At 43.7% G+C, this 15,902-nt stretch overlaps 1 protein-coding gene across 2 annotated transcripts in view; it reads right to left on the bottom strand.

Annotated features, from left to right (window-relative positions):
* The window catches only part of gmds (GDP-mannose 4,6-dehydratase), a 68,159-nt gene that overhangs the window by 48,793 nt on the left and 3,464 nt on the right, over window positions 1-15,902 (bottom strand). For both annotated transcript variants that reach the window (XR_013296502.1, XM_077585133.1), the window contains exons 2-7: window positions 14,794-14,838; window positions 14,066-14,153; window positions 13,628-13,737; window positions 7,532-7,724; window positions 6,184-6,288; window positions 790-917 (exon numbers count right to left, since the gene is read on the bottom strand). Coding sequence is in view for 1 of the 2 variants with exons in the window: in XM_077585133.1 (XP_077441259.1) it covers window positions 790-917; window positions 6,184-6,288; window positions 7,532-7,724; window positions 13,628-13,737; window positions 14,066-14,153; window positions 14,794-14,838 (669 nt within the window). In the remaining variant the exon portion in view is untranslated. The remainder of the gene's footprint in view (window positions 1-789; window positions 918-6,183; window positions 6,289-7,531; window positions 7,725-13,627; window positions 13,738-14,065; window positions 14,154-14,793; window positions 14,839-15,902) is intronic.

Below are 15,902 nucleotides of genomic sequence, written 5' to 3' on the forward strand. Positions count from 1 at the left end.
TTATGGTGTTATTAATGTGTTTAATTTAACTCTTTGACTGCCAAAAACGTTAAATAACGTTTCGTAAAATCCTATGGAGGAGTGCCAAAGACGTTAAAAGACGTTTTTTTTTTTTAAACAGGTGAAACTAACCATTTTCTATTGTTGATTACTCAAAAACGGAATAAGGTAGAAACAAACTTTTTTTTTCTGATGGAAGATGAGAGTCCAATCTTGTTTTGGCAGTATGTGTGTTTCCATAGTCCAAACACATAATTTTCTGTGGACCTTGAAAGATCAGTCAAAATGCTTAAAATCGGCTGGCACCCACGGCATCCCTTTTCTGAAAACGTCTGGCAGTCAAAGAGTTAAGAACATTTTATAATAAATAAATATAAATTAAAAAAAATAATAATTATATTTTACATATATATAAAGTTTTTACCCGCTTTTTGGTTTGAATGAGTTCATGTGGTCTTCAAGGCAAAAGCCCAAAAACCGTGTGTCGACATCAAGAACTATTTATTGTCGGACGTCTCCTCCAGCAAAAATAAAATAAAGGAATTGGTTGCGAGTTTGTTCCAAAACTTTTGGAACTTTTTGCAACAACGGGGAAAACTGAGGGAAACGTTTAGTGTTTTCATTCCTATTGCTGCTCACAACTGACCGCGCACACTTTGACTGACGCCCCAAATAGCAACAAAGGTTCTTTTTGCATGTTGATTCGCGATTGAATTTTGAACAATGGGGAACATTTGGCGTGCGTTTCTCTGCTCTTGCGTACGCGTTTCGATTATTGTCCATTCTTACCTTGACATAATCTTGGGCGTGGCCCCAATCCCTCTTGGAATCCAGATTACCCAGACTGAAGCTCTCCAGTTGGCCCAAGTGAATCTTTGCCACAGAACGGCTGATCTTTCGTGTCACAAAGTTGGACCCTTAAAGAAAAGAAAAGTTATGAGCACAAGCGTATTCCAATTGAAGCTCGTAAAGTTCGCTCCGCTTTGCTGAACACACACAAGAGTGTAAAATGAGCGGCAATAATTGCCGCTCATTGAGGTTGGGCGAGCGATCCCGACAATGACAAAAAATCCAAATCCAAATAATCCAGCGCCACACTGCTGCTCGGCTTCAACTGATCCAAAACAAAAACACAACAAGCAGCCTAAGTCAAGTCAATTTGTTACCACTTGCTATCAAAGCCAGAGCATCTTAGCTCCACTCTGTCATTTTCGTCTGCAATTTAAGGTCTCGGTGTCAAATCTGGCCCGGATGCCAAAGCAAGCCAGACAGCGAGTTTAGGAGTTGAAAGAACAGCGGGGGATCACCAAAAGTGCCACGGGAGGATCACCTGGGTTTTCCCCAACTGCAGGCTGACTTTGAGGAGCATCGAGATGCACGACTTGGCAAATGTCGGGCGCCGTTTCACACGGCCGTAATGTGTACAGACAGCAAAATGGGCTCATAATTTATGGGCCGTTAGCGGGGTTAGCGAAGTCCCGCGTCTTTTGGCGGAACACTCAGGCCCGGTGTCGTGTTCCCTCTTCAAGCTGCGGGGGGAAAACATGCTGTGGAGAGCCCGCTCATAAAAGTTGCCCTTGTCCAAGCAAAACAAGTCCCTTGGAAATCAAACCCGAGTATTATCGCGTCAGCTCTACTCACGCAGCGTCGCAGTCGAACGACACGATTGGAACTGAAATTCGCTCGTCCCAAGAGGCGAAAGCCAAGATGCGATTTCCAAGTGCATTCAAACATTGCATCTCTTTTCACTCTATAAATAATTGCAAATGTAAATCAATCTCTCGTAATCCTGAACCTCTCACAACGGTCCCAGCATTTTTAACCTCAGCATAACTTTGATGAATGTTGCCCCCCCCTCCCCCGCTGCGCCCATCCTGGCCATAATAGCACGGCTCCGTCTCGACATACATTTGGTTGCCGTCGCCCTGACGAGGAGCAGAGCCTCGATTTAGACTCAGGAAAATCCCACGAACGCGAATCGTAGCAATGCACCAAATTTGTAGCAATTATTTCATGCAATCCTGACAAGCGCTGCAGGCTGAGCAGAAACAGACCAGAGAAAGCGACGCGCACATTTCAGCATGTTAATGGTTGGACATGTTGCTGGTCTGTTAACACGGGTTTGCTACACCTTCTTAAGGAGGGATCGACAACATTACAGGGATTTTAGAATCACTCGCATTCACATCAGGGTCTTACGTCACTTTTTTTTTTTTTTTTTTATGAATATATATAAGCAATACTCCTTATAATCCCTCTCGGTGAACTCTCCTGCATTTTTCATCAGCTCACAAACACGAAGGCCTGCAACGAGAGCGTGAATGAGGCGTGCAAAAAGTGCTCCACGTCTTGGGGTGGCTGCCTTGCTCAAAGGCCACATCCCGAAAGCAGACGAGCATCTTTCCAAAAGACAAGTTTTTTGTCCGCAGTCACTCTCTGCTTCAGGCAAGAATGGACGAATGCGTTTTCATTTCATGTATTGGGCAAATCATATCTGATGGTTTTGAGTTGCAAGTGTGGTCGGGGACAAATTCGGCTCCTAATTATGGTTTTGAGGTGAAACTGCAACGGAGCCGATTGCGTCCTTACCTAGCGCCCGGCGCACCGACGGTCTCCTTCTAAAGCTCGCACCTCTGCTCCCAATTGCTCTCCTTTCTCTAATTAGCGCGGCAGGCAGCGTCGGCGCTTGAACGGAATTCAAGTGGGACAAAGCCGGCTCTGTTGCTGGCAGCGGCGTTAATGCGTTTCCTTTACTGGCAGCGGCACTCGGGACCGCCAGGATGAGGCCTGCGAAGGGGGGGACGGAATGCGTGGAGCAAGTTTCCAGGCCAAACAGGGCAGGGGTGGCCGCTTCACCTTGCCGTCAGCTGCCAGAAAGTCACGTCACAATTCCACGGGCCACGAAACCCGAACCCACAGCAAAAAGCCATGCCAGAAACTCACACGCCTGTTTTCTTGTTCTTCCATGTCAGTTCTTTTCCACGCCCGCTCCTTTTTTTTTGGCAAGAGAAGTGACAGGAAAAACGGAACATATCGGCTTGACTGGCACAGCTGGGATGAAGCAACACTCAAGATGGAGGAGAAACGTGAATTTCAATCCCGCCGTGGCTTGGGATTGGGAACCAATTAGATATAGGAAAGTCCATGAAGGGTTTGGTTGATTGGCTGGTCAGACGAGTTGAGCTGGATGAGTGCGTGTGGCTGGATCCGCTTCTTCTGTTCTGGATGTTAGGTAAGGGGTGCCCCAGGGCGCAGTCCTGGGACCCTTTTTATTTCACATTTTCATCAACAGTCTTGTGAGCTGATGCGTCCAATGCAGCTCAGTATTCAATCAAGAAAAACATATATAATTACATCATATGATCGTTATTTGTGAGGTAAGTCATTTTCCACCTTTAAACCTGGCATTCGTTTTTTTATTACGACCCAAAAAAAACGATGGCGTAAAGACGATCGCTTATCTCACAAATTTAAGATGAACACACAGATCATTCCAAGTATTTCTCAGATATTTCATAGCTGAGCTCAGTTCTGCAGTGCGCTTGTCTGAACAGGCAACATTTGGCTCAGACAAAAGCAGCAAAAGCACACGTGTCAAAAAAAAAAAAAGATGCAAACATCACTCAATCGCTTGAAAGAAAAAAAGTACTCATGAATGTGTCTCCTGGTGAATTTCAGAATTATTTGGACCCTTGGTGTTTCCCTGTTGACCCCAAAAATTAAAAAAAAAAAGTTTCCAAGGTTTTGCGTTGTTTCATTTTAGCACGTTGGCAAACGTGGCACTCATCAAAAGTCCGTTTCTATCAGGCAGCAAACATTGCTCAATTCTTGCAGATATCTGAAAGTCGGATGCTGAAAGACACTCATGAACGGGGCAGATGTGAGGGGAGGAGAAACGTCATCTGAAGGAGGGTTCGAATAGTCGTAGACAAAATCAGCCTTTTTTCCCCACTGTGCGAGGTGCAATAAAGTTGATTGACTGAAGAATGAACATCTCCACACAGTGAACCAGATAAAATGCTATCATTCCCAAAAAGAATTGGTGTGCAATATAACAATGTTTTTGTCGAACCAGTGACCACACCAAAATCAAACTGAAATGTAGGAATTTTGTGCTGATGTCTTTCTGTACCGTTGGCCGAACAAGAAGCCTGGAAGCGAGCGCGGCGCCGTCGCGGTACTTGACAGCAAGTTCTCAACTCAACTCGAATCTCGGTTACCGTGGCAACCCCGGAAAAACAAACGCGTGCCGGCAGACAACACGACACAGAAGACAGGAACTGCGCGGATCTTGACGACACACCTGAAAGGTAGTCAAGGCGCGAGAGGGACCGAAAGCTGGTTTTAGCGATTCAACCTGGAATTGTCGGCCGGCATTGGTGAGCTTCAGGTCATCCGAGGCGGCGACCGAACGCTACGCGAATCGCCAGCCCAAAAAGGAGTGACCGCTGTTCCGAGATGGATGGACAGACAGATGACTGACAAATGGACAACAGACGCAAACTTGTGTTTGTTTTTCTGCATGCGGGACGTCTCTTTGGTTATTTTTCTTTTCCAGGTTATCCCGTCTGAATCTTCCAACGTGCAGCAAAGGACGTTGGCTGTTTATTAGTTGAGTGGCCAGGTGTTCGTTAGCCTGCTAAGAGAAACCAGATGCACATTCCTGCTAGCGGTTATCAGCCGTGTCCTGCAAATGACAACGATTCATACGGGAAAAAAAGAAAGAGTGACTCATCTTTACTCTCCAGTCTTTTCCGCAAACTCGACAGGTTATCCGTGTGACGGCTGACGGTCGTTACTGGCAAAAGTCAAATTCTTTTGAACTGTTTTTGGATTCTTTGCGGTTTCATGTAGAGATGACAACAGATCTGTTGTGATGGTGATCATACGTCACGTGATTTCTTTATTAATGCAGGCCCTTCATGCTGTGTTGAGCAACTTAACTTTTGAAAACATGCTACTGCCCCCGCTGGGTGATCCTGGAACTTTTTGTTCGATTTTTACAAGAAAGATGTCTATTGACTAAGATTTTTTTTTTTTAACTCCAATATTTTCCGAACCCTAAAAGTTGTTCAATAAACATGCTTTAAAATTAAAATAAATAACATTATATTGTATGTAAAATGTATTGTTTTACAATTTTTATGCCAATATTTTCCCTTTTAGTGAAAATGAATATCTGCTCCAAATATCGGTTACTAATAATTGGTATCGTATTGGCCCTGAAAAAAACAGGTCGCCAGGTCAGATATATAGTATAACGGAACATATGGTGTTCCACAGGGTTCAATTCTGGGGCCTCTGCTGTTTTTATTGTATGAGCTGCCCCAGGGTTCCGCCATCTTCAAAAAGAGCTTAATGAGTTGGACGATGCGTTAAGAAGCGTTATCAAGCTCAATCATTTGAGAAGCGCACCTGCAACAGCAGATGTTCATTCATTCATTCATGAATGACTGCATGCGTTCTCCAACAATTGCATTTTCCATCTCCCGAACATTGTTGGAGTACAAATACGCAATTCGGAGTAAGAAATGCTCATTGATGTCACCCAATGGGTGTGGCTCCTCGAGTGTATGCTTGAGGATTGCCACTGTCATGGATACATCAAAACATTGTTCATCAGTGAAAAAACATTGTTGCCAATGCCAACAGTCGATACTAATAAAGAACCTTCCAACACATGGATGAGGTGACGAATGGGAGGAAGTCAAGTCAACTATTTGATTGGAAATTGCTAGTATATACTTCATTGTTTTGACAGTCTGCTTTCTTATTACCTTATGATACAATACAAAACAAAACAAAACAAAAAAGCCGGGAGAGATTGTGCAGCCATTTTTAATATGCGCTCTATGCCCCGAAGGCTGCAGGCACCGGTTGAACCTGATTTACACGCCGCCGTGACCCAAAATGAATACCACATGACTCGATCTCAAGCGGTGTGCCCAGGTCAAGCGCTCGACTGTTTACGATTTCTCCCCTGATCACGGCCCTGACAACGAACCCAGGCAGGGTCAAGGGTTAGCCAGTAAAAGCTAATGGCTTGCAACAAAAAAAGGTGTGGCATAGTTGACGCCCCGCTCGGCGAGCACGCCGTCGTCACTCGTAGGGGAAGGGAAGCAAATAGATCCATTGAAAGGATTTTTCTTAAAAACATTGCATTTTCCGATTGCCTGCTCTTACCTCTCCTTGGACTCTCGTGGTTGAAGAGGATTCCGTTGACAGCAAACATGTTGTAGGCTTCTCTGAAGTTCACCACAATCCAGTAGGCGTACAATTTAGCAGCACCTTTATCAGTGACAAAGACACAGAAAATGATTCTTCTATTATTTTTGTGCTGTTTAACTCATTTGCTCCCAAAAACATATAAAAACGTTCTATTTTAAATATGACCATGGTCCAAAAAACATATTTAGTTGTTTGTTTTTTTTATGCTAGAGCATAAAGAAGGCTTTGATGCAGCCTCTGAACTGAAGAGAATGCATGAAGCAATGGCAGTCATTACAAAAGCGGCCAGCAGTTGGCAGCAGAGTATAAGAGATCAGCCATGTTGCAAAAAGCTCTTTGCCCCACTGTTTTAAACACATTTGTGAATAATGATGAAACTTAGCTATATTCTGTTGCTAATTGCTGCAAAACGGAAACAGAGAGAAATATACTTTTTTTTTTCCTGTTGAAAGAAGATAAGTTCCATGTTTTTATAGCAATAGAACACAATATTCTGTGGGCCTTGCAAAAATCTGTCCAAATTCAATAAAACGGCCGGGAGCAAAGGGGGTTTCTTCAGTGAATGGGTTAACTGCAAAAGCAGATTTGGTAGATGGCTGTTGCTCATTTTAGTGGCAATATGGATTTGACTTTAGTTTCAATGGACTTTGCCAATCCACATTATTCAAAGTGTGCCGAGCCGCAAATGGAAGATTATTGGCTAGAAGAGAAGTGTGGGAAGTAGGATAGGTGGAACTTTTAGCAGTCACCTTTTTGGGGTGAATTCATTTGTTCTGCAGGGTTTTAGGGGCATTTAAAGTACTCATTCTGGCTTTATTTTTTTAACATTCCACAAAGATGGTGGCCACATTGCTTCATTCTTCCCACTTAAGAGAAAACGAGGTCAATATTTGACTCTGTGTACACTGGAAGTGATGAGAGGTCTCCACGGCAACCAATTCATTGACGAGCAGACCTCCTGATAACCTTGGATAGAGTGTTGGCGGCCGGTCAAGTGTCAGTGAGGAGGGCATTTACGCAACCAAGAACATGCAAGTGGATCGCTCGCACGCGTGTATCGCCCGCGTGCGCATCGGCACTTGCATCTACACGCCGAAAGCGAGTGGCGAGTGCTGTGAATAGAAAGGTGTCTTTGTTTCGCTGAGAGCCAAAGCAGTCTTCAGTCAGACGTTTGGCTGCCTGCGCACTCAAACTCGTTTACACGAAACCAACACAAGCACACACACACAGATGAGCAGCACACGTTATGAATTGTGTGTCTGACTTCGGGAACGCGGCGAAACATCGGCGATGAACACGTTACCGTAAGGCGAGCGAGGGTAAAAGGGCGTGGCCTCCGTCTGGGGGATTTCCTGGACTTTGCCGTACAACTCGCTAGTTGAGGCTTGATAAAACTTGACGCTTTTGGTCAAGCCGCACGTCTTGATGGCGTCCAAAAGACGAAGCGTTCCCACGCCGTCCACATTTGCCGTGTACTCGGCCAGTTCGAAGGAGATCTAAGGGACAAAAACAAGGCTCATATTTCCAACGGTTAAAAAAAATTATTAAAATAAAAATTTGAATAATTTTATATATATATATCAAATATTCATTATAATATTTATCATTAAAAAATTGATTAAACAATAAAAACACAAGACAGAACTTTATTCCTAAAATGTATATTGTTAGCTACGGTAGCATTATACCGAGAAAATTAAGAATACGTTTAAATATATAGAAAAATAAAAGACATTACTTTAGAAATGATTTATTTCATTCAAAAATTCATTGTATTCAAATGTTTAATTAAACAAAAAATGTCCCCTAATAAAGGTTAAAAAAAGAAAAAAAGAAAAGAAGTTCCTCAAGTTTAAATGCAAATAATATGTTGTACTAAAAAGTCAAAGACACTTAAAATTAGGGCTGCTTGATCATGGAAAAAATAATAATCACGATTATTTTGGTAATTATTGAAATCACAATTTTTGGGGTATTATATTTGGGTGTAAAACAAGAAAACGTTTAAGCATTTAAAAATATTAAGATCAATTAAAAAAAATAGAAACATTATAACTACGTAAGTTCCTTTTGGACCAAAAAGCATTTCTAGAAATAGATATTTCTAATAATATATATTTCTAATAATATATATTTAATTATTTATGTTGGCAAAAACTTGAAGTTGGAGATTAGCTTGTGTTTTTTGGTACAAAACAAGAAAATGTTTAAAAGGTAAAAAAACAAATAAATATTAAGACAGACACAAAAATGCGGACATTACTTTCACCGATGATAATTGTTTGTCTGTGATGATCCTCAACTATATTAGCATGTAAGCCGCTGCAGCTATGGAGATGAACAAATACAAAAGTCAAACACGTCAAGTGGATATGACAAAAGAGGACGTGACATGTTGGGGTGGCTCGCACACAATAGAAACTTGCAGGCAACAGCATATGTTAGGGCAGGTAGGCCCACTTGAAGATTGCCTGTCAAATTCAGGAGACGTGCCCAAAAAGTGTGGAAAGTCCCCGTCTGGCTTCAAGCACCACAAAACTCAAGCTGCCTGGTTTTTGCCTTGTTTTTCCGCATCATTCTTTCGTAATGCATCACCAGGAGCAAATAACTCCTCACATTTTGACATGTGGAATGTCGATATAATCATGTATATGCCAACTAAATGGTAGTTAGTGTTACTAGCGTGCTAATGCTAATCGCGATTGATAACCAACATGGCAGAGCCCGCAAGCATGAGCAAGCGTGCGCGCCTCGCCACCGAAATAACAGTCAGTTTACGGCAACGCTGGTACTTCTGCAGGTGCAACTGCTCTTAAGTTGCACACATTGACCGGCACCTTCCCCGTTACACGCTCAGACCACGGTTGGGCGAGCAGAAGTAATGCCAGGCCAGCTGATACAGCCACACAAATCATAGGGCAAAAGAAAAAGTTCAAATTCTGTCATATTTGTAATGGCTTAATAGCAGTGTAAATCCCCTCAAAAAAAATCTGTTTTACATCAATTTCTCTATCGAGGGATATCATGGAGCACATCATCTGCAAAAAAAGTGAGTGAAAAACGGATGTGATTTGTTTTCAAATTCAAGGCAGGTGTTGGCTTTACTGGTGAACAACATGAACAGGTAGCGTAAGCGTTTCATCCTATCTGACCCGGTTCACTTTGAATTCAGAAAGCGCTCAAGTCTGTATTTATAGAGCACTTTCAAACAAGTCCCGCCCGCTGTGGGACAAATGCAACGAAAGGAGCAGAGGCCCCAGAAGTGAACCCTGTGGAACACCATGCGATTTCACATGGACGTGCAACCACTTTCATTTTCGCCTGACATAGTTCGGAAGGGAATCGCAATAACAAAGAAATCGCACGACGTAGCATCCAGATGTGACCGATTGAACGCAAGTGTTAAGTGAATGAGATGACAAAAACTCCAACCAATGAGAATGATGGCAGACCTCACACACCAACAGAGAGGTGAAGTCAATAAAATTCTTTGGGGTCACATTTGGCTCGCACCCAACTCCATCTTTGGGTGGGAACATCAGAACACGGGGTCGGAATGTCGGCGGGAACCTTTGCAGCACGTCTGCTCTTTTCGGGAGTCAAAAGGTTTTCGGGAAAGGAAACGGCCGACAGTCCGCTTGGGCTATCAATGGAAAGACTTTTCTCTCTGCCACGTCGGACAGCAGAGAAGCTTTTCCTTCCTTCCACCTCTTGCACAACTCGCAACTGTGGAAAGAGAAAGCGGGTTTTCCTGCAAGAGAAAGTTTTTGGACAATTGCAAGGTGACCGCTGAAGAGGAACACGGGTCGCACATATTTGGGAGCAAAAACGGCATCTGAGGATGCGCCGCTGCTGTGGACAGACGGCAAAATCAGCAATTGATTGACGGATAATGATCAGCCCAAGGGAGGAAGATGAAGGAAGAACTTGCGCTGACCCGCACTATCCCACGATCCGACAGCAACCTGCTTGAACCGCAAGTGCAACCTCTGGCTGCCCAGATGTTTGCTCCAGAGAACATCTTTTACGCGCGCACGCACGCACACGAGAGTGGATTTTCATGGCAGAAGACTGCAGGCTCAATTGCAGCGGCGTCCAAAGAAGACAAATGAAAAACATTTGCAAACCGGTCAATTAGAAAGCGATGGGTCGAACCCGTCTTATTTTTTCCCGTGCACACCTTTCCCCGGGACGAACACATGACAAAGCAAAGCCGCAAAATGTTTCTACTCTGACCGCAAGTCGCCCGGCCCAGGTCGCCTTACACGTTTCCCGCGTGGGAGCGGATATCAACACGGGCTCACAGAGACCCATTCAAAGACTCGCATACCGAACCTCTTGCACTCCACTGATACCTTACACTTCATCTACATATTCCAATACTCAGATCCGGGAACTCGCTTCCTGTCTGCTGGAGATGGAGGAAAAAGAAGGCCGGACAAAATCATCATCTGGAGTCTTTTGCAATGAAAACAGTGGAGATGCTTTTGAAATATTCAGCATGTAACCAACCGGGTCATATTGACCCAACAGTTGGTTTGCTTTTACTTTGAAACGTCACGTCAACAGACTAAGAGACAGTTACATACATTGTATGTGCAAAGAAAACAGTTCATGATAAGCTAAATCATGTTTATCGGGTTTGTTTTGGAACATTAAACATTCCGGGTCAAATTGACCCATTTAAGGAGAGAAAATGTATAAATAGTATGAAACGTTTCATCGACAGACAATTCAAATTGTTCACTTTGACGTATATATACATATATATGTGTATCATGAGACGCACACAAAGAAATGAGAGCTTCCATTGTGTCTGTGACAAACTCCAACAAGAGTTAGACTTGTAAGCAAACCGCACAGCGCAATGACAGTCCTGGTGCGCGTCCAAAATAAGCCCTGCCAGACGTTAATCGCAGGCACGTTCAAGGTGATGCTTTTGCTAGCCAGTGCAGCTCCTTGCGCAACACATCGGCAACAGCGAGACAAAATACATCGATGCATTTGTTCGCAACATTCCGGGCATGTGCCAACGTAACAAAAAAAAAAAAAAAAAGAATGGCAGGATGACAATATTCAGAATGCTTTAAAAGATTTGAATTGTTATCTGCCATACATTCGTTTTGAGGCACTAAATTATTCTCATTATTATGATTATTGCAATATTAGTGCGGTGCGATTGACTGAGATACTTTTTTACTCGCTGTTTACTGAGGAAGACGGAAATGTATAAATAATGGAGAAGGGACAAAAGTGATTGTAAAATGTTCAATTGATTTATTTTTCTACATTGAGAGAGCGCCGTTCCCTTTAATGGCTGTTTTTTGCATTGAGATGGCTTATTAAAACGTTCCTCCATCATTTTAGTAAATCCTGCACGCACCACGGCAGAGTTGGGCACGACAGAATTCTGATCTACGGCGACATTGCAATTTTCTAGAGTGAACACAACAGTGTTTTGTTTCACTAACACACCAACTAGTGTGGCTATTATGTTGCTTGTTTTAATTTTGTTATCCCTTAAAAAAAAACACAACAACAACAACAGACTTGGACTTATTTGCTTTGCTGAGCTCACGTCCCAAGAGAGTCGACTGCAATGGCTCACTGCTGCCATCTATCGGTCAAACGACACTTGAGCAGTTTATTTCGGTTTCACGTCGCTGAACTCTGGCTTCATTTGAGAACATCTCATTTTGGTATGTGTATTGTTTACATTTGTTTACTTAAGTCTCTACGCCAAACCACACTTGCCCACTAGGACGTGTGCAGTTCTGTCCAGCTCTTACACGTTTGCTTGGGGGGGAAAAAAAAGAAAAAAGAAGAGAAGTGACTCATGAATGTAGCAGCAATTGGGACTGGCAAAGGGCAACCACAATACATTCCTTGACTCTCAATAGGGAAAGTGCAGACATGTTTGACTTGGCACAAACACGCCTTATTCTTAAGTTAAAGTTCATTTTCAACATCTGTAGGCAAGTCAGCCTGTCCTGTATTCTGGCCTAACCTTTTCATAAAGGGATTGGTCAGAACCGGACGGGCTGGATGGATGAAAGCGGCGGGATAGGAAACCTCCGCGCGCTGATAGAAACCTCAGCTAAGGAGCCTCCGCATGAGGGCAAAAGTGTCGTCGGGTTACGATCGCTGGGAAAATGCACAATTCTACATGACAGAATAAAGGTTTATATGACAAAAGGTCACAAAGGAAGAACCTTAACACAGGACATAAGAATGAGACTTACAGGACCCTAGCAACTGACAACTCCATCATCGTAATCACAAGGGACATTGGAGGAGCGTAACAAAACCACCCCATGACCAGACCCAAAACAGTCACGACAACGCTTCTCAATCACACTGACTTCCGTTGGGTTATCATCCACACATTTGTATTCAAATTTTCAAGAAATGCAAAAATAATGGAAACACTAGAAATTCAAACGAAGAGCTCAAAATACGCAAAAAAAAAAAGTTTTGACGCTTAGAGGCGGTGGATTTTGAAGCGTATCGAAAAAAGGAAAATGTGAATTTTGGTTATGAAAACGGGTTTTGCGATACAAACCGCTGGCAAGACCGAAAACACGTGGCACGTTTTGACCGGATATGACGTCACGCGTACGTTTGTAGTCACAAAGCAATGGCAAAACGATTAAGTCAGGTTTGTTTGGTGGGACCACAAAACTGAAATCTTTTTGGAATTAAAGAAGCGAATGTCAACGCTATTTTAGATGGGAAACAGCAAAGAAACGTTACGGTTGATCAAAAGCAAACTCAGACCACGTCATCGCACGGCGCACTCGCTTCCTGCTCTTCTTCTTCTCTTAAATTACTGTTGGGTCTTTATGGTGTATAGCGCCACCTACAGCGGCGGAGTCCCCTCTCAATATTGGCAAAAGAAGATCAGATGGAAACGGGCAGAAGTCGCATTTCCAGTAAATTTGCTTCAGAAATTGTAAGCAATTGGACGGAAACCCGACGACTGTCACTGAAGGGGCAATCAACCCACAACGCAAATCCTTTCCCAAAGACACCTGAGTCTTTTATGAAGTGTTTTCTGTGCGTATTTTCCTGAGAGACGCCAACAGAAGTAAAGCTAGCGTCAAAGAGGATTCCCGCTTGTGCCGAGACGAGCCATGCTGGGAAGACACACATGTTGTCTGTGTGACTGAGCTTCCGTCCTGTCCTGCCTGTCTGCCTGTCTGCCTGTCTGTCTGTCTGCCTGTCTGTCTGTCTGTCTGTCATTGGCAAGAGTGCTGAATTCTCCCACTTGGCTGTGTTCCTCTTTTTACATGACATTTCCTGCACTTGCTGGTCAAAATCCCAAATAATAGTTGACGGTAGCAATTATCGAGGCAAATTTGAATGTGAGCTGTCGGGGATAAGAAAGACTTAAGTTAACCTTGACGTGACTCTGAGCGCCCAGGTTGTAGATCTCCGTTGGTTTGACTTCATTTACGATCTTCACCAGACACGTGCTGTCCGTCAGGTCACCATAGTGCAGTTTCATATCTGACACACAAAGTAACAAATGTCACACATGAAAGTAAATACAATCAATGGATGTAGCCAACATCTGTAAACGATTCAATATCCGAGGAAATTCTACCAGGTTGAACACGGCTCTTAGTTTAAATGATTCATTTTATTTTTCAAAGGTTAAACGCCGCATTTGTCCGACTTAACTGTCACAAAAGAAACTTCTCAATGCTCAGGCATGGAAAATAATTCACAAATAAACGCCGTTAGTCAACACAAGTGGGCAGACGCTTTACAACATCCTCGTGGTTGTTAAATTATTATTCCTATTATATGAACAAAGTGAAGAAAAGACACTTACTGCCTTCAGTATGTGTCTGAGGGTTCTGGTAAAGATGTTCAATGCGTCCGGTATTGAAGGAACTGGACCGCCTCAAAATGCCATGAACCTGAACGTGCAGACGACGGGATGAAGACGGACGTTAGTCACGACATGAGGTGCGCTCAACTCCGAGCAAAGCGCCATCACATTTAAGAAGAAGGATTTTATTCTGCAGCTATTAGCAAGAAAAAACAAACTCATTATGGTTCAGCTTATGCAAATATGGCTGCAATGCCAGGGAGGGTGCGTGTTATCCCAGGGGACTTGTTTTTTTTCCTGTACTAGAATCAAATGTAATTGCACATCCACTGCAGTAGGTGGCAGTGGCATTGTGGGTTGGCTCTGTACGTTCAACAACTGTACACACAAATGATGCTATTTATAGTATCGGCAGAGGCTTGGGGGGGCGGGGGATTAAAAAATACATTTTAGAAGCACTGATATAAGGGGATGAGATACCAGGAATACATTTCTCTCATTTATTGTGTCATTTTTGTGCAACACAATAAAGCACTTAGCAGTCTGTGATGAATACTCACGTCTTTGCGTCCACAATGACACGCGGAATTGTTGACTGGTTTACCAGGTCACATACAACATTTGCCTCAACAACTCAATCACTGATTGGTGACATTAAAAATAAATGAATAAAGTCACCAAATTAACCAAGTGGTTCCGAAAATGGATGGACCGTCTTTCTTTCTTACCTGGTATCCTTTGGAGAGCAGAAACTCCGCCAGGTAAGACCCATCCTATAAATGACAAGATGACAAATCAAAAGGCTCATTCATACACTCAGTGCTCGTCGTATCCTGGCGGGTCCCTCACGACCAATGGGCCAAGAGATCCCCGATCGTGCGGGCCTGCTTTCCGTTCGTGTCGTGCAATTCACTTTCGTTGTCACGGCGGCTAGCTGCTAGCAGCTAGCTGCTAGCTGCTAGCTGCCTTCTTCATCAATGTGCGAGTTGCTAATCACACTTTGGGTATGTCGGCCGGCTTGCGACTTGGCCTGCTCAGCCCAAGGACGGAGCCAGTCATTTGGGGCCCAATACAAACAATAGCCGGCGTAGCCAGTGCCGACCCCCCCCCCCCCCCCCACACACACACACACACACCGTCTCTCGCTGAAAAACATTCAGACCACCCTTTAACCGAGTTGCAATGGACGCATGCTGAAAACTTCAACGGTACTGCAGATATGTTGCAGGCGGGCCCACACAGGATGGATGGTATTTAATTGGACGCGTGTATTTGTTTGTGAAACGGCGAAGCCCGCCCCGTTCCCGTCATCCATTCAACTCATCGTCTTTTTTCCAGCCGCAGACTTTCCGACCGCACGTTCCGCAACACTGGGGAACATTTTCAGGCAGTCATGCATGCCATTTATTCCTCAATCCCACTCACATATGTGCACGTACGCATCTTGCGCGGGCCAGACCCGGACTTCCTGTGCAGGTCTGGGAAGTAACAGAAGGCAGAAGAAGGCCGGTACGTGGAGAGAAAGGTTGAAGGAGTCGCATGATGGAACGTTGGTCAACAGTCCACATGACATCACGGCCAAATGTGCCGAGGAATTGCATTTAAGACTACAACGGAGGACTAACAATGCGACAGTCAAACTTGATCTCTGCTTAGTTGATTATGAAAACACGCAAACTACTAACTTGGTTGTGACTGACTGACAAAACGTCTACTTTGTGTGAAGCTGAAAGTTCGAAAAAGGTCGAAAACGGTTTTCTTTACGCCATCTGTAACCTCAAAATGTCCTGTCAGTACGATCGTAAAGCGGGGACCCAACAATTGAGATTCACTGATT

Source organism: Vanacampus margaritifer, chromosome 13 (genome assembly GCF_051991255.1).
Source record: "Vanacampus margaritifer isolate UIUO_Vmar chromosome 13, RoL_Vmar_1.0, whole genome shotgun sequence".
Lineage (NCBI taxonomy): Eukaryota > Metazoa > Chordata > Actinopteri > Syngnathiformes > Syngnathidae > Vanacampus > Vanacampus margaritifer.